Source organism: Mus musculus, chromosome 7, assembly GCF_000001635.26.
Source record: "Mus musculus strain C57BL/6J chromosome 7, GRCm38.p6 C57BL/6J".
NCBI classification, from domain to species: Eukaryota; Metazoa; Chordata; class Mammalia; order Rodentia; family Muridae; genus Mus; species Mus musculus.
Genome location: NC_000073.6, coordinates 10,086,690 through 10,110,538, shown reverse-complemented (window position 1 = coordinate 10,110,538; position 23,849 = coordinate 10,086,690). Strand labels below are relative to the sequence as shown.

At 36.6% G+C, this 23,849-nt stretch overlaps 1 protein-coding gene across 2 annotated transcripts; it reads left to right on the top strand.

Annotated features, from left to right (window-relative positions):
• Positions 1-4,879: 4,879 nt before the first annotated feature.
• Vmn2r51 (vomeronasal 2, receptor 51) lies at positions 4,880-23,341 on the top strand. Of its 2 annotated transcripts, none has more exons than XM_017321898.1 (6): positions 4,880-5,076; positions 7,884-8,175; positions 9,919-10,731; positions 12,184-12,411; positions 18,251-18,374; positions 22,587-23,341. In XM_017321898.1, the coding sequence occupies exons 1-6, from the start codon at positions 4,880-4,882 to the stop codon at positions 23,339-23,341; spliced, it is 2,409 nt and encodes an 802-aa protein (XP_017177387.1). The 2 variants fall into 2 exon arrangements, with proteins under 2 accessions (XP_017177387.1, NP_001098649.1); NM_001105179.1 differs by having other exon boundaries at positions 22,437-23,341.
• The last annotated feature ends 508 nt before the right edge of the window (positions 23,342-23,849 follow it).

Here is a 23,849-nt window from a genome sequence, read left to right as displayed (position 1 = left end):
CAGCATCTTCAGCAAATGCTGCTGGCACAACAGGATGTTATAATGTAGAAGAATGTGAATCTATCCATTCCTATCTCCTTGTACTAAGGTCAAATCTAACTGGATCAAAATACTTCACATAAAACCAGAGACACTGAAACTTATAGAGGAAAAAGTGGGGAAAAGCCTTGAAGATATGGGCACAGATGAAAAATTCATGAATAGGACAGCAATGGCTTGTGCTGTAAGATCGAGGATTGACAAATGGGACCTCATAAAACTGCAAAGCTTCTGCAAAGCAAAAGACATAGTCAAAAAGACAAAAAGGCCACCAACAGATTGGGAGAGAATCTTTACCTCTCTTAAATCAGATAGGGTACTAATATCCATTATATATAAAGAACTCTAGAGGGTGGACTCCAGAAAATCAAATAACACCCTTAAAAAATGGGGCTCAGAGCTAAACAAAGAATTCTCACCTGGGGAATAACGAATGGCTGAGAAGCACCTAAAAGAATATTCAACATACTTAATCATCAGAGAAATGCAAATCAAAGATGTGAGGAGCAGCCCTCACAGTTGCTGTTACAAGATGGTGCTGACATCCGATGCTTGTAGTAAAATGTGCGCAGGCATCAGGGTATCGTTCCATTACCTGAGCCCTGCCTCTCTCGTGGTGTTAACTGACTGATAGTGGGCAGCCAATCCTAGTGGTGCACGTCTCCAACTGTTTTTTCGAAGCCTATAAAAGGGAAGGGTTTTCTGCTCTCTGGGTCTCCTCTCCTGAAGCTGATCATCTATCTCTCGAGATTTATTAAAGCTGTACTGCAGAAGGATCTGAGTGGCCTGCGTGTGTTTTGCTGGCGAGACGGTTGCGTGGGTCATCAACAAAAACAACCCTGAGATTCCACCTCACACCAGTCAGAGTGGCTAAGATCAAAAATTCATGTGACAGCAAATGATGGCGAGGATGTGGAGAAAGAGTAACACTCCTCAATTTTTGGTGGGATTGCAAGCTTATGCAACCACTCTGGAAATCAGTCTGGCGGTTCCTCAGAAAATTGGACATAGTACTAATGGAGGATCATTCAATATCTCTCCTGGGCATATATCCAGAAAATGTCCCAACTGGTAAGAAGGACACATGCTCCACTATGTTCATAGCAGCCTTATTTATAATAGCCAGAAGCTGGAAAGAACCCAGATGCCCCTCAACAGAGGAATAGATACAAAAAATGTGGTACAATTACACAATGGAGTACTATTCAGCTATTAAAAATAATGAAATTGTGAAATTCCTATTCAAATGGTTGGACCTGGAGGGCATCATTCTGAGTGAGGTAACACAATCACAAAAGAACTCAAATGATATGTACTCACTGATAAGTGGATATTAGCCCAGAAACTTAATATAGCCAGATATAAGGTACAATTTGCAAAACACATGAAAGTGAAGAAGAACGAAGACCAAAGTGTGGATACTTTGCCCCTTCATAGAATTGTAAAAAATCACCCATGGAAGGAGTTACAGAGACAAAGTTTGGATCTGAGACAAAAGGATGGACCATCTAGAGACTGCCATATCCAGAGATCCATCCCATAATTAGCCTCCAAACAATGACACCATTGCATACACTAGCAAGTGTTTGTTGCAAGGACCGTGATATATCTGTCTCTTGTGAGACTAGGCCAGGGCCTAGCAAACACAGAAGTGGATGCTCACAGTCAACTATTGGATGGATCACAGGGCCACCAATGAAGGAGCTAGAGAAAGTATCCAAGGAGCTAAAGAGATCTGCAACCCTGTACGTGCAAGATTATGAACTAACCAGTTCCCTGGAGCTCTTGACTCTAGCTGCATATGTATCAAAAGATGACCTAGTCGGCCATCACTGGAAAGAGATGCCCATTGGACAGGCAAACTTTATATGCACCAGTACAGGGGAACGCCAGGGCCAAAAAATGTGAATGGGCGGGTAGGGGAGTGGGGGTTAGGGTGTGGGGGACTTTTGGGATTTCATTGGAAATGTAATTGAGGAAAATATGTAATAAAAAAAAAGAACACGTGCTCCACTATGTTCATACCAGCCTTATTTATAATGGCCAACAGTGGAAAGAACCCAGATGCTCCTCAACAGAGGAATGGATACTGAAAACGTGGTACATCTACACAATGGAGTAGTACTCAGCTATTAAAAAGAATGAATTTATGAAATTTCTAGGCAGATGGATGGATCTGGAGGGTATCATCCTGAGTGAGGTAACCCAAACTCAAAGGAACTCACACAATATGTACTCACTGATAAGTGGATCTTAGCCCAGAAACTTAGGATACCCAAGACATAAGATACAATTTGCTAAACGCATGAAACTCAAAAAGAACGAAGACCAAAGTGTGGACACTTTGCCCTTACTTAGAATTGGGAACTAAACACCCATGGAAGGAGTTACAGAGACAAAGTTTGGAGCTGTGTCAAAAGGATGGAATATCTAGAACCTGCCATATCCAGGGTTCATCCCATAATCAGCTTCCAAACGCTGACACCATGTCATATACTAGCAAGATTTTGATGAAAGGACCCAGATATAGCGGCCTCTTGTGAGACTATACCGGGGCCTAGCAAACACAGAAGTCGTTGCTCACAGTCAGCTATTGGATGGATCACAGGGCCCCCAATGGAGGAGCTAGAGAAAGTATCCAAGGAGCTAAAGAGATCTGCAACCCTGTACGTGCAACATTATGAACTAACCAGTTCCCTGGAGCTCTTGAATCTAGCTGCATATGTATCAAAAGTTGGCCTAGTGGGCCATCATTGGAAAGAGATGCCCATTGGACAGGCAAACTGTATATGCCCCAGTACAGGGGAACGCCAGGGCCAAAAAATGTGAATGGGTGGGTAGGGGAGTGGGGGCAAGGATGTGGGGGACTTTTGGGATAGCACTGGAAATCTAATTGAGGAAAATATGTAATAAAAAAGAACACATGGTTCACTATATTCATAGCAGCCTTATTTATAATAGCCAGAAGCTGGAAAGAATGCAGATGCCCCTCAACAGAGGAATGGATACAGAAAATGTGGTACATTTACACAATGGAGCACTACTCAGCTATTAAAAAGAATAAATTTATTAAATTCCTAGTCAAATAGATTGACCTGGAGGGCATTAGTCTGAGTGAGTTAACCCAATCACAAAAGAACTCACACAATATGTAGTCACTGATAAGTGGATATTAGTCCAGAAACTTAGAACACCCAAGATATAAGATACAATTTGGAAAATGATAATTAAACAAAAAAATTACCAAATCTGAACTACTTAATATTTCATTTGCACACTTGAAAAAGAAATTTCCTCCTTTTTTTTTTTTTTTGTTTTTTGTTTTTTGTTTTTTCCAGACAGGGCTTCTCTGTATAGCCTTGGCTCTACTCGAACTCACTTTGTAGACCATGCTGGCCTTGAACTCAGAAAACTGCCTGCCTCTGCCTCCTGACTGCTGGGATTAAAGGTGTGCACCACCACGCCCAGCCCTCCTCTTTATTCTTATGAAAGAGTGCTTCATTATCATTCATTCCACTAGATACAACTCTCTCTACTCTGAATTTAGCAGAGATTCACAAGTCATACACAGGAAAAACAGTGACTTTTACATAATGCAGAAATATACAATGCAAAACACTAAACTTGTTTGTATCATTCAAACATAAAATGGGGCATATCATTGCCCAAACTGATGAACTGCCTATATAAACTCTGCCTGTTTCCAGTCCAAATCCAATGAAACAGGGTCATGAGTGTACAATATTCAGTAAACTCTCAGATTGTCACTGTTGACTCTAGACTGCAACCAAATATACATGGGTAGAAAGAATGTATAGGAAAAGTTTACACATTGAACCAGTGTCCTGTCACATTCACTATTTGTTTCTAAGATATATAATAGATATTTGTAAATAAGATTTCTTAACAGCCAGTACCTCAATATAAACTGACAAACAATGTAGGAAAACAATATATATATAATAGATGGGTCAGACTAAGCTATTAAGTAAAAAAAAAATGAGCAAATGGGAGGGAGATAATGGCTTGGAATTCAAATATTAATATGATTTTTTCATTACTAATTAATTTTTGGAAGGTAGGGTGACTTGTTGTTTTATTGGAAATAAAGAACAAAGCATGGCATATTTTCTGGGTCTTGATGAGCCTTTAAAACTCAATCTTTACCATGTAAATTAACTGTGGATATGTGAAGAATGTATGATTTCAGATAGAGCTGGATTACCTATACTTGGGATTTGACCTGTTAATAGATTCTCAAGATAATGGAAGCACAGGTCTTGTTTAGATATTCTTATCTATCACTTCTGTGGCATAGTCCACACTCTACATGGTCTGTGGATCTCAGTGACTGTAAACATGAGTCTGCCTCTGCATGACTTGGACTGTGTAATAAAGTGTCCGTTGTGTTCTCAGTAGGTCCAGTTTTGCTATTACTGGATGTCTCACTGTGAATAATGTGATACAATCCACTGACATCATTTCTAACTGTGGTCACATAATCAGATTGTTGAAACATTCCAAGGACCAAATTTTAACACAGGGACTTCCTTCCACAGATTCACAAACATGAATGATATCATGGAGAGTGAGAATGAATTATCCTCCTATTTACCTACATGTGTTTATTACTTGGGCTGTGGACTCCAATTGCAGAGCCCCAGGGAAGAAAGTATTTAAGTTTCTTCCAGGGCTCAGGAGAAACCTGAAAATAAAATGAGTCATAAATATGCAATAAACCTCACCTTTGCACAAAGAAATAAAAGCTGGTAGAAATCTGATGTGCTGATATGCATGGCACTTCACAATCCACACTGCCCAGGTTTAAGGCAGGAAAAATATGTTCGTTTTCATGGGGGTCTTCTTACTCCTTAATATTACACTTCTCATGGCCAATTTCATTGATCCCAGGTGCTTTTGGAGAATAAATTTGGATGAAACAACGGATGAATATTTGGGATTATCTTGTGCTTTCATCCTGGCAGCTGTTCAGACACCCATTGAAAAAGATTATTTCAACAAGACTCTTAATGTTCTGTAAGTAAGTTTGTATTTTAAATTGAAATGAGAACATAAATATTTCTTGAGTGCTCTGAGGATGAAGATTTGGCAAATTCTTGAGTCTTCTGTCCTGGTGCTAAGTCTGAACTCCAAGAAACAGCCTTAATTCCTTTTCAGATTTAATCCTATATTCTCCATTTAATTAATCCAGTGGAGGTTTTGGTTTTCTTCCAGGTGGCTTCTGATTTAAAGGTTTGAAGCTTAGGAATAAAGGAATATCTACATTGATCTTTAACATAAAGCCTGCCTTTTGACACTTTATATTGCACTCTAGGAAGAGATGACTTATTGAAATTGATTCTGTAATATTTCATTATGTTTATCCCAAGCACATGTAAATAAATGGTCAATAATTCTGCTGACAGTTCTTCCATAAGTCTGCTGCTCCTAGAGCATATTCTGGTTCCAGTAATATTCATGGCACATATAGTTGTCAGAAACTTAACATACATACAAACTTACTGTCTCAAAGTCATTGCATGTGGTCACTTATTGACTTCTAAAGTTTCACCAGGTTTGGAAAAAGAAGATACTTGCACTCAGAAATTCCTACTTCATATGAATGCCTGGATGGATATCTTTGTATGTATATGAGCAAGGAATATTTAGCTCATTTGGGGTCAAGACATCTAAGTGTTTTAAAAGATAAAGTCCAAAAGCACTGTGGCTTCGTACTTCACACTATTTATGTATATCACTGGCTTTTATGTTTTGCAAAGTTCAATTGGGCACTCTCTTTAGAGTAAACCATACTTGGAACATATGGAATCCAATGATATGATTACATTCTTTGAATAGGCAGGCTATCAATAACAGTGGTGTCTGCTTATTTCCCTTATCACTGGCATGGGTTACAATTGTATTGTGGGATAGTTGGAATGTTTGAGAGCAGTAACACAGGAGCTTTCTATTAGTTTTTTTGTTATTATTTAAGAAAAATGTCTTCTTCATTCATGTATACAGTTTGTTAATCTCTGGCCCTTTTAAAATATCTAAATCTTGTGGGATTTATTATAATAATTTTAGTAAATATTAGTGCACATGTTACCAACGTGGTATCAATACCAATTTTTGTTGATTGTTGATCATTGTTTTAAAACACAGCCCTTTAGACTACTAGGCTACACAGACATCTTAAGTAACTGATGTTTCCTAAATTTCAGTTATAGGTAGTAGTTTGAGCATTGAACAACGTCTACTCTCAAATTTATTTTGTATATTATTAAACTTTAACTGAGATTTCTATGTTTGTGTGTGTGTGTGTGTGTGTGTGTGTGTGTGTGGTAATAAAGAATGTTCTAAAATGACCTATTTTAGGGTATAAAATGAAAATACAATAGTTGTATAATTTTTAGTGAAAGACTGATTGTATTTACTTCATTCTAATCAGTAAATATGCAGGTGTTCATATAGAATTTATTGATAAAATTATATGAAATGACAAGGATAAAACAGGAGATATTATTCTTTTCAAAAACATAAACAAAGCCAATATGGTATTATTCAATTCCCATGGTCTATAAGTCCACTTTTATTTAAAAGAAAACAATGATTATATTCCATAAAATTACACAAATATTCTCTTCCATATTATAAGCATATAATACTGGAATATACAAATATCACAGATATTCCTTATTTTCTGAGTTCTCAGTAGGATAATAGAACTGTTTTAGTGTAATGACAAAGGTTGTCAAAGATGTTTCCTAGAAATTAATTTATAATGAATAAAATATTCAGAGTGAATATATCACATTTCTTTGTAAATAGGAAGTGGGAGAATGATACATCAGTGGTGGGACAAGCCCTTAATCTCTGCATTAAAGACCTGCCACTGCTGCATAACTGTGCATTTGAATTGAGGATAGTCTACAGGAAAGTATCTTATAAAACATTTGGATGTATTGCAATCTTATAACCTAAATAGTCCTTGCTCAAATACATACAAACTTAAATATTGACCTGTATCAATTACCAAATTTGTGTTTGATTTTTGAATTTAATTAAAAATAAATCTTTAGAAAATATTTTATTTCAATAAAAGATTGAAAAAATAACAGCATGAGGATAGATATAAAGGGATATGTGAAGAATTTTGGCCACTAATTGTAAGTGGTTATGAGTACAGGTATCAAATGTTGCTAGAGAGACAATTATGCATTGATAAATCATGGTTTTCTTTCTTTCTTTCTTTTCTTTTCTTTCTTTCTTTCTTTTTTTTTAAAGACAGGGTTTCTCTGTATAGGTCTGGCTGTCTGGGAACTCACTTTGTAGACCAGGCTGGCCTCAAACTCAGAAATCCACCTGCCTCTGCCTCCCAAGTGCTGGGATTAAAGGCATGTGACACCACTCCTGGCTATGGTTTCATTTCCTTAACCAATTCAGTTAATTTCACAAGAAAATATCATGAAGTCAGTGGCTCTAATAACAAATCTATTTCTTGCTCAATAATTTCAAAACAAAGACATGATCAGGATTACTTTTTTGTCAATATCTGTGGTTTTCTCTTTACCTTCTGATCAAGCGTTCAAAAACAAAAATGGAAATTATCTCTGTGGATGAGGTCAATACCATCCCTTATTTATGGGACCAACACCGTCATGAACTTTAAACTGCTTTCTATTTTTCAGGTCCATCTGTCAATCCAATCTTATAACAAAAGTCATTTGTTCCCGTCTTTAGATGTCAGATGCAGAAACTTCCAGTATAGCGTAGTGCTTCTATTGAGTACAAATGTTCATGTATAATCATCTGTCCATAATAAACACTGTACTCTTTTACAGAAAAACAACTAAAAACCACAAATATGCTTTGGCATTGGTGTTTGCAATGGATGAAATCAATAGAAATCCTGATCTTTTACCAAATATGTCTTTGATTATAAGATACACTTTGGGCCACTGTGATAGAAAAACTGGAATACCCACACCATATTTATTTCATAAAAAAAAACAAAGCCCTATCCATGATTATTTCTGTAATGAAGAGACTATGTGTTCCTTTCTGCTTTCAGAATCCAATTGGGAGGTGTCTTTAAGTTCCTGGAATTACCTGAACAGCTTCTTATCTCCACGTGTGAGTTATCATTGGCCAGGAATTCTTAACATCATGTTTCTTTGGGGGATTTTGATAGCTATTAAAAAAGTTAATGGATGTGTTTGGACTTATGCTTATGTCAATCTAAGTAATCCCAGGATACTTACTATTCAGAAACATGTTAGGCCTTTTGCTAAGGGCTACCACCAGAAGTAGAAAGATACCAGCAAGATAGAATAGAAGAGGCCATGGAGAATTGAGTCTGGCATGGTGGCAGAGAGAATCTTACAGCCTTAGCTGACTGTCAGTCAGAGTGTTTCATTATTTACACAAATCTCAGCAGGCAGAGATTTGTTCACGCTGTTCTAAAATATAGAGCATGTTATTTCTGTCCCCAGATAGGTGTTATCTTCATCTTGGTTATAAGATTAAATTATCATTGGTAAACTATGAAATAATAGAATTATGGTGGTGTTATAAGTTTAGTCATCAGAGAAAAGCTGTGATGGAACAGAAATAAATTTTCCAACATTTTCTCTATAACCAAACTTTTAACTAACTGGAGTATTTTTATTCTTGTAAATGCATGAAATACCATTCTTAATCTGGCAACTCATGACATTTCAGTGGTACTAGAAAGGATGAAAATCTCCAATCCAGTCTGTGGAGTTAGTCATTTGACTACCTGTGAGTGTATGACCAACTATTAAAAGTCAGAATTTAAATTGACATTACATCCCTGGCAAAAATTTCACACCCATAGTGCTATACCTGTAATAAGTCGTTTTCTTTAATAATATGATGAAATTATTAATGTAATTAATTTAAATTATTATATTATTATTAGTATATAATATTATTATATACTCTGTAGAATTTATTGCTATGTTTTATCTTGTTTTAACCTTTTGCTTCCATATCGTAAGATACAAGATTAGAACTTCACTAGTGAACTTTTCTAAGAAGGAGGAATTATGGGGTTCCAATACCTCATTCTTCCATATTTTTCCACATGAAGATTTTTAAAACATTATAATCACTTTTGAAGGAGGACAAAATACCATTCAATCTACCTTCATTTCCATATATTTTCCTCAAGATGTACAGCTTATGAATCCCAATTATTTTGCACCAGAATTACCTGGGTATATATTAAGAAGAGTTTTTCTATTCCAATTTGCTGCTAACACTTTTAGGCTGCAAAATCTAGTTTATATTTTTACAGATACTTTGATCTTATTGTGTGTTTCTTGAGGAGGCACAGACACAGACATTGCCAGAGTAATTCAGAACAAAACTTAAAAAGGAGATCTCTGGCAGTTTTATGTGAGTCACAACCTCTAGTTTTCACTATTACTGTCAAGTAGGGCAATATAAGAATATCTCTTCCAAATGCTATATCAGTATTATGTACAGGACTTTCCTCTTCAATCTTAGAAGTATTTATGGATTATGGCATAAAAGTCTTTTTTAAAAAATATTAATCAAATATCTCCAAATTGTAAAAGTATAAAATTCCCTTCAAACATATGAAACACAGATATCAAGACTAAAACTGAAAGACAGAAAGGCAGTCATTATAACATGTGAACACATTTGTTACATCTTTGTCAAACAGCTATGCTTGCTGTTTCCATTAGAAGTGGATGTGCCAGGCTTCCACATTTGCTAATTTGAATCAGAGATATGAGAAAAAGTAACAGGTAATCAACTGTTTGCAGGTAAATATGATTACAAGTGTTTTCACATGCACCTCACCTCATGCTGCTCCTTGTGTTGTAGCTCCTTATGCTTACCTATGGACCTTTCCAATCTGTGTTCAGTGATGATGAACAATATCCCTATCTCTATCAGATGGCCCCAAAAGGCCCATCTCTAGCATTGGCAATGGTCTCCTTCATACTTTACTTCAAATGGAACTGGATTGGCCTTGTCATTCCAGATGACGATCAAGGAAACCAATTTCTTTTAGAGTTGAAGAAACAGAGTGAAAACAAGGAAATTTGCTTTGCGTTTGTGAAAATGATCTCTGTTGATGACGTTTCACTTCCACATACAACTGAAATGTACTACAGCCAAATTGTGATGTCATTAACAAATATTATTATCATTTATGGAGAAACATACAATTTCATTGACTTGATCTTCAGAATGTTGGACCCTCCCACTTTACAGAGAATATGGATCACCACAATAGAATGGAATTTCCCTACCAGTAATACAGACATAAATCATGGCACATTCTATGGATCACTTACTTTTCTACCCCACCATGGTGAGATTTCTGGCTTTAAAAATTTTGTACAGACATGGTTCCATGTCAGAAACACAGATTTATATCTACTAATGCAAGAGTGGAAATATTTTAACTATGAAGACTCAGCATCTAACTGTAAAATACTGAAGAACAATTCATCTGATGCCTCATTTGATTGGCTAATGGAACAGAAGTTTGACATGACCTTTAGTGAGAGTAGTCATAACATATACAATGCTGTGCATGCCATAGCCCATGCCCTCCACGAGATGAATCTGCAACAGGCTGATAATCAGGCAACAGACAATGGAAAAAGAGCCAGTTCTCACTGCTTGAAGGTAAAAGTTTCTTCTATTGGCCGAGGATTGGTGTCTTCAATTGCATAGTTGTTTAGAGCATTTCAGATGCCCAGACTTAAAGAAATAAGATATATATTTTTTCCAAACATTTTACCTTAACAAAAGCAAATCTATAGATTGTTATGAATGTGTTTGGAAAAAGGAATTCACAGATTAGCAATGAAATTGTGTAGTTTCATACAGAGCACCCAAATATCTATTAGCTTGCCACTTCCAATATTGGATATAAACAGTCTTTCCTCATTAATTTTCTCCATGATTAGAAGATGAGTTTTTATTTATATTTGTCAATTCTATGGAAATCATTTGGAGGAATTATTTTCATTAGTGTAATCCAGTGATTCTGCCAAGAGTGTAGGCTCTGGAGAACATTCTGGTTTTTCCGAGAGTAACTAAACAAGAAATAGTGTTGGTATTCATTTCTGTCTGTAGAAATGTGTTTATATGTGTGAATGTATGCTTCTCACTGTGTATATGTATATTTTCTACTCTTTCTGTGTATCTGTGTTTACATTTGTGTTACTTTCAACATATATGTTTATCTCTCTGTATGAAAGTGGAAGTGAGCAACAATTTTTTTCTATGTAGGAAGTTCTTTCTATAAGTGTTTGTTTATATATGTGTGTATCTTTCTTTGGGGTTTTGTGAGAGTAGGTTTCATTGTGTACAATGTATGTATTTTGTAAGTGTTTATAAGTACTTATACGGATTTGTACCTGCTTCACTAAGTATGTGTCTGCCTATTTCTTTGTACTTGGCAAGGCCTTTGCCTTCCTTTTTGTCTTTACGTGTGAGTATAAAAATCTCTGTGTGTCAATATTGTTCATGGCTGGTCCTTAAATATTCATAACTCTCCCCGTGTTTTGCTGTCAGTCTCTCTCTCTCTCTCTCTCTCTCTCTCTCTCTCTCTCTCTCTCTCTGTGTATCTGTATGTCTGTGTGTGTGGTTGTATGTGTGCCAGTGTATTATTTTGTGTGATTTCATATCTGTGTTTTTATTTGAATGGATCTAATTGTCATTTATGTGCGTGAATATTTACATATGTTTGTCAACATGTACGTATATTTGTTTGTGAATAAATGTATAGCTGTATTATGTGTGTGACTTGGAAAAGATGTGAGCCTCTCTAGGTGTCTGTATGTATATTTGTGTGTTTGTGTGTGTGTGTTTGGGGTGTGTGTGTGTGTGTGTGTGTGTGTGTGTTGCATACCTGTGTTTGGATCTGCATTTTTTTCTCTGTTTGTGTTTGGTTTTCTTCGCTGAGAAAACTGAAATTCTTGTAATATTCTGATAATTTCATTTATGCAATTGCATTTGTTGTGATTCCTCTCTTTCTTTCTTTAAATACATTTGCCTTTGCTATGAAATCAGAATGAATTTTATGACTGGAAGGAATGATATACACATTATAGTGCAGTGCTTGTATTTTAGGTAAACTCCTTTCTAAGAAGGACCTACTTCACTAATCCTCTTGGGGACAAAGTGTTTATGAAGCAAAGAGTAATAATGCAGGATGAATATGACATTGTTCACTTTGGGAATCTCTCACAACACCTTGGGATTAAGATGAAGTTAGGAAAGATCAGCCCATATTTACCACACGGTCGACACTTTCACTTATACGAAGACATGATTGAGTTGGCCACAGGAAGAAGAAAGGTAAGTGTGTGCTAGCTTACTGGTTTATAATACAGAGCAGTAAACAGTGTCAGATGAATACACGGCAACACATTGAAAGGAACAATTTAGTCACATAAGGAACCAATTTCTAGTCTCCTGTATGATATTTTTTTTCATTTTTCACATTTTTACCAATTATTTGAAGATTTCAAACATGCATACAGTATGCCTTTGTCATATCAGAACCATTCTTTGAAATTTAATAAATCAAAAACCCTGTTCTTCACCACTGTTTGATTTTCTTTCCTTTAAATTAAACAAAATTTTCTTCACATAATTGTGCTAATGAAACAGTAATCTCCTCCCTTACCTTAAACTTCTGGAACAGGTATTGATATGAAAGAGGCTAATGTTACAGTTATGAAAAACCACAGTCATAATTGCTAACCCTTGTCATTATATCCGAAAATGTTTACCATATAATAAAAGGACATTCACCGCGTTCGCTAATGAACACAGTTACAGAAATTCATATTCATAGAAACATGACTTTTTATTAAATTTGAAGAATCCATTCACCCTTTTACTTAAGATGACCAGAAGGTCAAAGGAACCTATAGACAGCACTAGAACAACAGAAAAAATACAGGCTATTAATACACCTCAAGTACAGCAATAACAGCAACCAGACAAAAGCAACAAATAATTTTCAGTTATAATTGAACTTTTTTGTTCACATTCTCTAAATGAAATCAAAGACAACAAAACTGGTTTATTTTTAAAGACATTCCTAAGTTGCCTGCAGAGGGTAGGAAGACACATTCATATACAAGAGGAGAACTTTTCTTTATTAAAAAATGGAGGAAAACAGTATAATGTATAATAAGAGGGAAAAAGGTAATTCAAGAACAATACATTTGATGGATATGTGTGGAATAATTCTTGACAAAAACACCTACCAAAACACACAGAAGAAAGATCATTCTCTGAGAAGAAGGAGATTATTTTTTTAATTTTGACTGTTTTATTTATTGAAAATAACTTGTTATTCTCACATAATATATACTAATTACAGTTTCCATTCCTTCTATTGGGATGTGAAAAATTGTCAGTTCTACTTGCAAATGTACCATTGTTAATATTCCTATTTCCTTCCTTTTTCATCAGATCCACTTTATGTTAGTCATTAGAAAATGACAGGATACTATGGGAGAATAATAAAATAAAACAAGATTAAACAAACCTAAGCCATCATAATAGGACAAAATTTACTAACACATTATGGTAACTAGACATATGAAATTGAGCTAGGTGAAAAGACCACGAAATACAACTTCATACCTCATATGAATAGTAGTGAATGAAGCATGAGTTAGTGAGAGAATATTGAGTGACAATTATTCCCAGTTTGGTTTAAGAATATTTTATTTTTGAAAATATAATTCAAACTGTCAATTCAACAATCAGAACATCATAAACTACTGATACAAATTATTTATTCCACATTTGCATGTGAACAAACATAAGAAGAATCACCTATAAACTATTAATGTCAAACTGCAAAAGGAATTCCTTGGACAAAGTGATGTTATATGTCAAAGGGAATTCTACACAAACACCCTGAAATAGACTGTCCTTTTCAAAGCCAGCCAAAACACAAGAATCTGGTAGTCAAACACTGTTGGTATCTTCTTTTATCACTGATTAACCATAGCATAATTACCAAATACAAGGGACAGTAGGAATTTTTTTGTGACTCACAAATGCTGTGTTCCCCTACCTGGAAATTAATCTTATATAAACTGAATGTGCTCAGGACTTGGGAGCAAAATTGTGAAAATACAATCCCATTAATATGTGAGCCCAAATATGACCAACTCATTACTTCCACTTGACAATTCCATCTATTGTAGACAGGACTTCTTGAGGTTTGTGGGATGAGACTGATTCTCAGTTTTGCTTGCAAACTAATCAGAGTTAATATACCTCCACAACTGCTGATAATCCTGGCTTGCTCATTCTTTTTTCTACTTTGGATTTTTGTCAACTCTTTATCATTCACTCAGAAAATTGTTATTTTTGGAGCTGTGGTACTTAAAAAATATTTCGGAAGCACTACATGGCAATAAATGAGTGTTAGATACCCCTCATATGTATCTATGTGGCACACTGCATGAAAATATAAGTATCATTTATCACAGTATACTTTAATATTTTATATGAAGAGACAGTAAGTAAATAGCAAGTTTATATAATTATATATATATGTATATATATACACACACACACACAAATTTATTATTTTTTACCTGTGTGCCTTGAATTTGGCCTGATATGTAGTAGGGCTTTTATGGGAAAAATGCAATCATATTCCTAACATTCAACTGGTATAAAAGAGGCTAAAGCCAAAAAAAAAAAAAAAAAACTATAAAAAATCAAAAAACTAGTTTTATTATCAGGCTGTCATGGAACTCATTCTGTACACCATGATGGCCTCAAAATCAGAAATCTGCCTGCCTCTGCCTCCCAGGTGTGTGCCACCACTGCCCAGCTGCCTTTGGCTTAATAAAAGTAAGACATATAAAGCCTTAACAAAAAAAAAAAAAAAAAAAACCCTGCTCTTACTTTACTGTTGTTTATTACATTCTTAGAGTTGAAGATTGAACCTAATATGTGTTAGGCTAAAAGCTACCCATGAATTATACTCCCATTTTTATTGTAATTTTGCTATTTGTGGCTTTTTTTTTCAATTTTTTAAATGGGAGATTTCATTTATTTACATTTCACATGTTACTCCTTTACCCTGTTTCCCTTCCGCAAACCCACTATACCATCCCCCCTTACCCTGCTTCTTTGAGGATGCTCTCCCACCCAACTACCCACTCCTTCCTCAGCACCTAAGCATTCCTCTACACTGGGGCATCAAGCCTTCACAGAACCAAAGGACTCCCCTCCCATTGTTGCCAGATAGGAAACTTTAACTCCTTCAGTCCTTCCCCTAACACCTCCATTGGGGTCCCTGTGCTCAGTTCAATGGTTGACTGTGAGCATCCATATCTGTATTGGTCAGGATCTGGCAGAGCCTCTCAGGAGATAGCTGTATCAGACTACTCTTTGTAAACACTTCTGGCCATCCACAATAGTGTCTGGGTGTGGTGTCTGCATTTGTGATTGATCTCCAGGTGGGGTAGTCTCTGTGTGTCCTTTCCTTCTGACTCTGCTCTACTCTTTGCCCTGTAATTTCCATTAGACAGGAACAATTCTGGGTTAAAATTTTGTGGATGTGTGGGTGGCCCTATTCCTCAACTGGGGGGCCATGAATAACCTCTAGACATGGTATCAACACATTCTTCCTCCCAATTCTAGGATATTTCAGCTAATGTCATCCCTACGTGTTCCTGGGATGCTCTTGATTTCCTGGCATCTGTGACTCTCTGGTTGCTACCCAAAGAACCCATCCCTGACTGCTATACACCTCTGTTCTATTTCCTGACCTCTGTACACATCTTCCATCTTCTACCATACCTGATTTTTCTCCTATTTTTTCCCTCCCCCTGTTTTCTTCCTCTAAGGGAGAATTTATTTCAGGGATGCAAGCATACTTCAATATATGCAGTTCTATCAAATGCAATACATGACAAAATAGAGAATTACATATTTTCCAAAAACCTTCAGAAATGTCTCTTAGCCAAATCTAACATTAATTCATAGATAAAGAAACAAAAATAGTGATTGAACAGAAGGAACCTATATTGATATTAGAACATTTTCTTTCACAAAACTATTTACAATACTATAATACATGCAGAGGAAATTTTGTCTATGAAAGTCACAAAAAATATCATGTTGTTTTTGTGATTCATGTTTTCATCCAAGCACTTTAGAGACAAAGTCTGGAAATCTCGGTCTGTTTCTTCCCACTCTACCCTATATTGTGAGGCCCAAACAACCGTGTGTTATATGGAGACACTACCTTAAAATAAATTATCATAAAGTAAAAAAGTATGCAGACTTCTCATACTCTAACTCAAAATAGTCTTTCAAATATAACAAAGGGTTAATATACAGTTAAAGAAAATGATGGGAGCCAGGCATGTTGGCACACACCTTTCATCCCAGCACATGAGGGACAGAAGCAGGCAGATTTCTGAGTTTGAGGCCAGCCTGGTCTACAAAATGAGTTCCAGGACAGCCAGGGTTATATAGAGAAACCCTGTCTCAAAAAAAAAAAGGAAGGGAGAAAGAAAGAAGGAAAGGAAGGAAGGAAGGAAGGAAGGAAGAGAGAAAGAAAGAAAGAAAGAAAGAAAGAAAGAAAGAAAGAAAGAAAGAAAGAAAGAAAGAGGGAAAGAGGGGAAGAGGGAAAGAGGGAAAGAGGGGAAGAGGGAAAGAGAAAGAGAAAGGGAAAGGAAGACAGGATGGAAGGAAGGAAGGAAGGAAGGAAGGAAGGAAGGAAGGAGGAAAGGAGGAAAGGAGGAAAGGAGGAAAGGAAGGAAGGAAGGAAGGAAGAAAGAAAGAAAGAAAGAAAGAAAAAAAGAAAGAAAGAAAGAAAGAAAGAAAAGAAAGAGAGAGAGAGAGAGAGAGAGAGAGAGAGAGAGAAAATGATGGGCGGGGGAAATATTCTCTGATTCTCTGATCTTTGATGGGAAAAATGTAAGACCCTTTTCAACAATATCAAAAATATAGAAAGAATTCTTCAAATCATCAATTAACTTTAAACAATCTAATATTTATCCAGCCCTTTTCCAAAATTTGAAGCCACTGTAGAGCATATTGACGTCATGGAATACTCCATATTCAAGGTCGCTACGGATTAATTTATCATCTCCAATCATATTAAACCAGCGTCTGCATACTCCACAATTTTTTATATACATTTTCTCTTGCTTTGCAACAGTAATTTAGTTGAGGTCATATTTGTTATCTGTGACTGAAGGACATATTTTTCCTATTACAAATTTCTTCAAATACTAACTTGCTTCTCTGTTGCTTAAATTAAACTTTGATAATAAGGAAAGTGAGGAGGAAGGTGTGATTTGACATATGGCTTATAGTTATAGAAAGACAAGTGTGGATATCAGGAAACTGGAACTAAATAATAGATTTTTTTCTTTATGATAAGGCAAGGCAAAATCTTTTAATATCAGTTTCCCAAAACATTTTTCTGATTCTCCCATTAATGGAAAAACTGCCAACATTACTTTAGGCTGTTTTTTTTCCAAGAGATCTTAAAAGAACACTACTTACTGGCTCAAGTGCCCACAGTAAGATGGGCATTCTTATATCAATTACCAAAGAAGAAAATGCTTCAAAGATATGAGGACAGGCTAGTGTTGGCTGAGAGAATATTTCAATTAAGTTTCCTCTGTTCATAGCACTTAGTACCAAGTTGAAAATAATTAACTAAAAAACATCAGGTTGCAACTTCTGTAGTTTTCACATACAGCTCAATATCAGCTCTTTTTCCTAAATTACTAGACACTCAGATAATATGCAACATTTCTTCAATGCATTTCCAATATTCATTTCTGTCCATGAAATAATGGACATTGTAAATCATCAATCAGGGGCCTGGCAGAGGTGGCACACACCTTTAATCCCAGCACTTGGGAGGCAGAGGCAGGCAGATTTCTGAGTTCGAGGCCAGCCTGGTCTACAAAGTGAGTTCCAGGACAGCCAGGGCTACACAGAGAAACCCTGCCTCAAAACACACACACACACACACACACACACACACACACACACACACACACACACCAAACAAATAAATGCCAATCAGATTGTGTGAATAAAATGAGCTTATTGAAATCTTAATGTGCTAATCTAAAACATAAAAGAACCTTCTAAAACTCATTATCAATATGTGTCTAATTTTTCTCAGATGCCATCCTCTGTGTGCAGTGCAGATTGTAGTCCTGGATTCAGAAGATTATGGAAGGAGGGAATGGCAGCCTGCTGTTTTGTTTGCAGCCCCTGTCCTGAAAATGAAATTTCTAATGAGACAAGTGAGTGTTTGCTGCTCTGATAAATCCTGAAGATATGTATTTCTCTTGCATCATCCTGGAATAATGAAGTCAGCTAAAAGGCAACTGCAGATATAAAGTAAATAACTTATCAAATTTACTACTTGTAGATATAAAAATCCTTAACAAAATCTTGCAAAAGCAAACAAACATGCCTGGTGCCTTGAACCACATATTGACTCATTGAAAATTCATGGTAGATTATATTTCATAAAGAAAATACTTTAGAAAATATAACTGTAATTTCCAGCAATTCTGCACAAGATTTTCCAAACAGATAATCTATTATAAAACTACATGTACATTTAGATTTTAGTCACTAATTTTGTTAGTATTGATTTAGTCATAGTTCATTAATCTATCTATCCTAAATATGATTATGCACACTATATACATATAAGAGCCCATGAAGAACTGAATATTATATTTAATCTACTGGATTAGATCAAGAGGCTACTAGGCGCAAAATCCATGTTCTCTGAAAGATTAATATAGAAGACAAAGGTATTTGAAAATTTATGAAAAAAATGCTAAGTATGTGATATTAAGAGAGCCATGTTCAAAACCAGATGTAGTAAGAATCCAGGATGTAGGGGATAAGAGTTGACCTATGAATTGGAATATACCATAAGACTCATATTGAGTATATTACATATTACACCCATTATTAAGATAATTTTTTAGGGTTGGCAAAATGAAATAAGTTTATGGTTACCTTTTCAAATATTTTGCCTTTCCTTCTACATAATGAATTAAAATTCTTAAAAGACATATTATGCTTGTGAGACAGTTAAACAGTTAAGTCATTTGTTGCTAAGGCTTACAGTTTGAGTTTATTTCCATGATGCATGGAGTAAAACCAAGCAATCTACGAAATTGTCTTTTGAAGTCATACATTTTAACATATACTGTGCTTGAAAACAAATTTAAAGTATACAAAATTGTTTTAGACATTAAAAAATTAATATGTTCATCAAAATTAAATACAAAAATTCCATAAAATATTTTATTGCATTAATTGCTTATGTGTGTGGAGTGGATAACACATATACAGGTGCACATATGAGCAAATAATACTTCTGTCATTAAATTTATATTTACTTGTGAGATATCTATCATGGGTACTGGGATCTGAACTCAGATTCTCTGGTAGAACAACATATTCTATTTATATCTAGTCCACCTTCTTAGAATCTTAGGCAACTTATCAAATTATATCTGTCCACAAATGCATTGTTGAAGATAAGAATTCTGAAAACCAAGGAAGCCCATCAACATTCTCTGAAATGACTTGGAAATTAAGTTCAATTACAATCACTGTTCATGTTGTTACCATGTTGGGGATTACAATTTTAGAATGGAGTATTATTGCTTAACGCAAACCATCTGGGTTACCACCCTTTCCAGAGGATTCCTCTGTGATTTTGCTCATTCTGTTTCTCAGCACTGATTTCATCCTTGATTCTCATACAAATGGAGGTGAGGAAAGAATTAAAGTGCTCAGCTTTCCATATGAAGAAGGAATCAAGGTGAAGGAACTTTTAGTACAAAGTATCTACAGAGATATTTTTCCTTCAGTGCTAAAATTAGTGCACATCATGAACAATAACCAGAACTTTTGATTAATTATTCCCAGATGAGGAAACATCTTAGGGCTCATTTCATTAGTATTTTCTACTATTCAAACATAAACATTATATTTCCTCTCATATTCCTCCTTCTTATATGACTTATGACAGGAATCACTTAAATACAATAATGCAATATCTACCTTCACATGAACGCACACATATACATACAGCCTACCTGTTCAATTTTGTGATGTTTCTGTGTCAACAAGTTTGAGCTAGTAAATTCTCCAGCAGCTATTATACTACTTTTCCCAGTAGAAGTCAGAATCTCAATGTGTCATAGGGAATCAATTCATAAAATAGTCACTGATCTTAGAAAACAGTCAGTATAGGGTTTTGTATTTATAAAATATACCCAAACACATTGTGGTTTATGAATGTATCTTCTCTGAATTAAATAATCTACTTGATGTTAACATAGAACCAAAAAAATGGCTTACAAAATCTTAGCTTTCTAATAACATTATTTTTTTATTTATTTTTTACATTTCATATTCCATTCCCCATCCCCCCATAGACCGACTGAATACTCCACATCCCACACCTTCTCCCCAACCCAACCTGTCTTCACTTTGAACTCCCATCCCCCACACCACCTTATAAGAACTAAAAGGGGGCCTGGGGAAAGAGGGGGGGAGTGAGGACCCATGTCCCGCTAGAATTCCACTTATGCCCTGGACAGGCAGACATGGGTGGGCTGCCAGACACTTTCCATTCAGCTCTGGGTGGGCATCCAAGCCTCTGACTCATTCAACAGGGGATGGACAAGGGGCAGCCCAACATGGGGGCCCTGGGGCAACACCCTGTAGCCCAGGGGTTATGGGAGTGAGGGAAGAGGAAAAACAGGTTCCCACACTGGCAAGAGTGAGCACAGCCTTGATGATCAGAGACTGTCTATGCTTTTAGAGCTTTATTGTAGAAAGGCCAAGAGAAAGAAACAATGTGGGAGAGAGAAAGGGGGTAGAAAAAAAAGAGAGAGTAAGAGGGGGAGATTGAGAGGAGAGTAAGAGCAAGGGAACAAAGGAGAGATAGAGAGAGAGAGAGAGAGAGAGAGAGAGAGAGACAGAGACAGAGACTGAGACAGAGACAGAGAGAGAGACAGAGAGAGACAGAGAGAGAGACAGAGAGACAGAGAGAAACAGAGAGAGAGACAGAGAGAGAGACAGAGAGAGAGACAGAGAGAGGGGGGCAAGGAGTGCCCAATCAGACCCTTTTAAAATATGCTATCTTTTCTGTTGCTAGGTAACTGGGGAGGAGTTTAGCCTAAAGGTCAAAGGCTTGGGATATTGCCTACTCATGCCTACTTCTAGCCTTGTTTCTCTTGTGGAGACTGTAGTAGAAGGTAACTTAGGCAGGAGCCACAGTTCCAGGACCATGAGAAAACTCCTTCCCTCCTATGTAGGTAAATTATGACCACTGAATCCCAGCTCGACTGGAGACCACCCTGTCTGTGCATAGACCAATGCCCCACACCACCTGACCTCTAAACTCCCTGGGGCCTTCCGTCTTTGAGGGTTAGGTGCATCTTCTCTGAATGAACACAGGCACAGAAGACCTTTACTGTATTGAGGGACCCATATCAGCTGGTGTTTGGTGTCTGTTTGGTAGTATATTGTTTGAGAGATTTCTGGGGTCAAGATTAATTGAGACCAGCTGCAAGATCACCTTACTCCTCAACTACTTTCAGCCTTCCCTAATTCAGGGGTTAGTTGCTTCTGTCCATTGGTTGTGTGCAAATAAATGTATTTAGGAGGTAAGTCATGATAGATCCTTTTTGTGAGTGCTCCAGGGCCTCAGTAAAATGTGAGGCCATAAGACCTCCTCTTGACCTAGATCCCACTTTGGGCCTGTCATTGGACCTTCTTTTCCTCAGGCTCCTCTCTATTTCATCCTTGCCTTCAGACAGGAACAATTATAGGTCAGAGATGTGACTATGGGATGGGAACCCCATCACTCACTTGATGTCCTATCTTCCAGCAAGAGGTGGGCTCTGTATGTTCCCTCTATCTACTGTAGTACATTTCTTCTAAGGTCTCTGACCTCCCAAGTGTCTGGTGCATTTTGGTGGGTTCACCCATGCTCTTATTATCTGAGGTTACCTGTTTATATTCTTTTTGCTGGTCCTCAGAGATTGGTTCGACTCTCACCCGCCCACACACCACAAACCTCTTTCTATTAACATCATAAACGATACAATCAAGTTAAGTATACAAAGTACAAATTGCTTGGTTTTATTTCCTTTAAATCTTTATGGACATTATGAATTGAAATCAATGCTCGGCAACAGCATCCTTCACATTACATATCAGCATCAAAGGCAGCATTGCAAGGCTTCTTTCATTACCCTTACTTGAAATACATTGACAATAAAATTTCTAAAGCAGACCTAACTAAGCTTTCCTTTGGAAATCAGATATGGATCAATGCGTGAATTGTCCAGAATACCAATATGCCAACACTGAACAGAACAAATGTATTCAGAAAGGTGTCACCTTTCTAAGCTATGAAGAACCCTTGGGGATGGCACTTGCCTTAATGGCCTTCTGTTTCTCTGCATTCACAGCTCTGGTACTTTGTGTCTTTGTGAAGCACCATGACACTCCTATTGTGAAGGCCAATAACAGAAGCCTCAGCTACCTATTACTCATGTCACTCATGTTCTGTTTTCTGTGCTCCTTTTTCTTCATTGGCCTTCCAAACAGAGTCATCTGTGTCTTACAGCAAATCACATTTGGAATTGTATTCACTGTAGCTGTTTCCACAGTTCTGGCCAAAACAGTCATTGTGGTTCTGGCTTTCAAAGTCACAGACCCAGGAAGAAGATTGAGATACTTCCTGGTATCAGGGACACCCAACTACATTATTCCCATATGTTCCCTACTCCAATGTGTTCTGTGTGCAATCTGGCTAGCAGTTTCTCCTCCCTTTGTTGATATTGATGAACACACTCTCCATGGCCACATCATCATTGTGTGCAACAAGGGCTCAGATACTGCATTCTACTGTATCCTGGGATATTTGGCCTGCCTGGCACTTGGAAGCTTCTCTGTGGCTTTCTTGGCCAAGAATCTGCCTGACACATTCAATGAAGCCAAGTTCTTGACCTTCAGCATGCTAGTATTCTGTAGTGTCTGGGTCACCTTCCTCCCTGTCTACCATAGCACTAAGGGCAAACACATGGTTGCTGTGGAGATCTTCTCCATCTTGGCATCCAGTGCAGGGATGCTTGGATGTATTTTTGTACCCAAGATTTATATCATTTTAATGCGACCAGAGAGAAATTCTACCCAAAAGATCAGGGAAAAATCATATTTCTGAACAAATATTTAGGAATTCTGTCAAATGTAAAGTTGGTACATAACCACCAAATATTGGGTTTTAGTGCATGTGTCTAGTTTTAGAATCAGTCTCACTGGTTGCTCTAGTGATATCAGGAAGTATCATATCTACTGCACTTCCGTACAGTGTCCATAAAATCTTGCACTCATTCAGTTTCTTCATTTTCTCTCAGAGAACTAAACTCTCTAATTATTACAATTTTATTCTTCGTTTCGCTTTCATGGAGATTGCCCTCTGGTAACTTCCAAAAAATGTTGTGTAGAAAAAATGAGATCTAGGACAGACAGGGTTACACATAGAAACCATCTACCAAATCAAATAATCAATGAGAAACACAGACTAAATAAATAATCAGCAAAGATGAAATCAGAACATATTTTCTGATTTCCAGTAAGAGCACACACATAAGAAAATACTGTCTTTTTTTTCTTCTGTTCTTCAAGCTACTGGCCAATAATCTACGAGGAAATGTTCCTTTTCTGCTGTC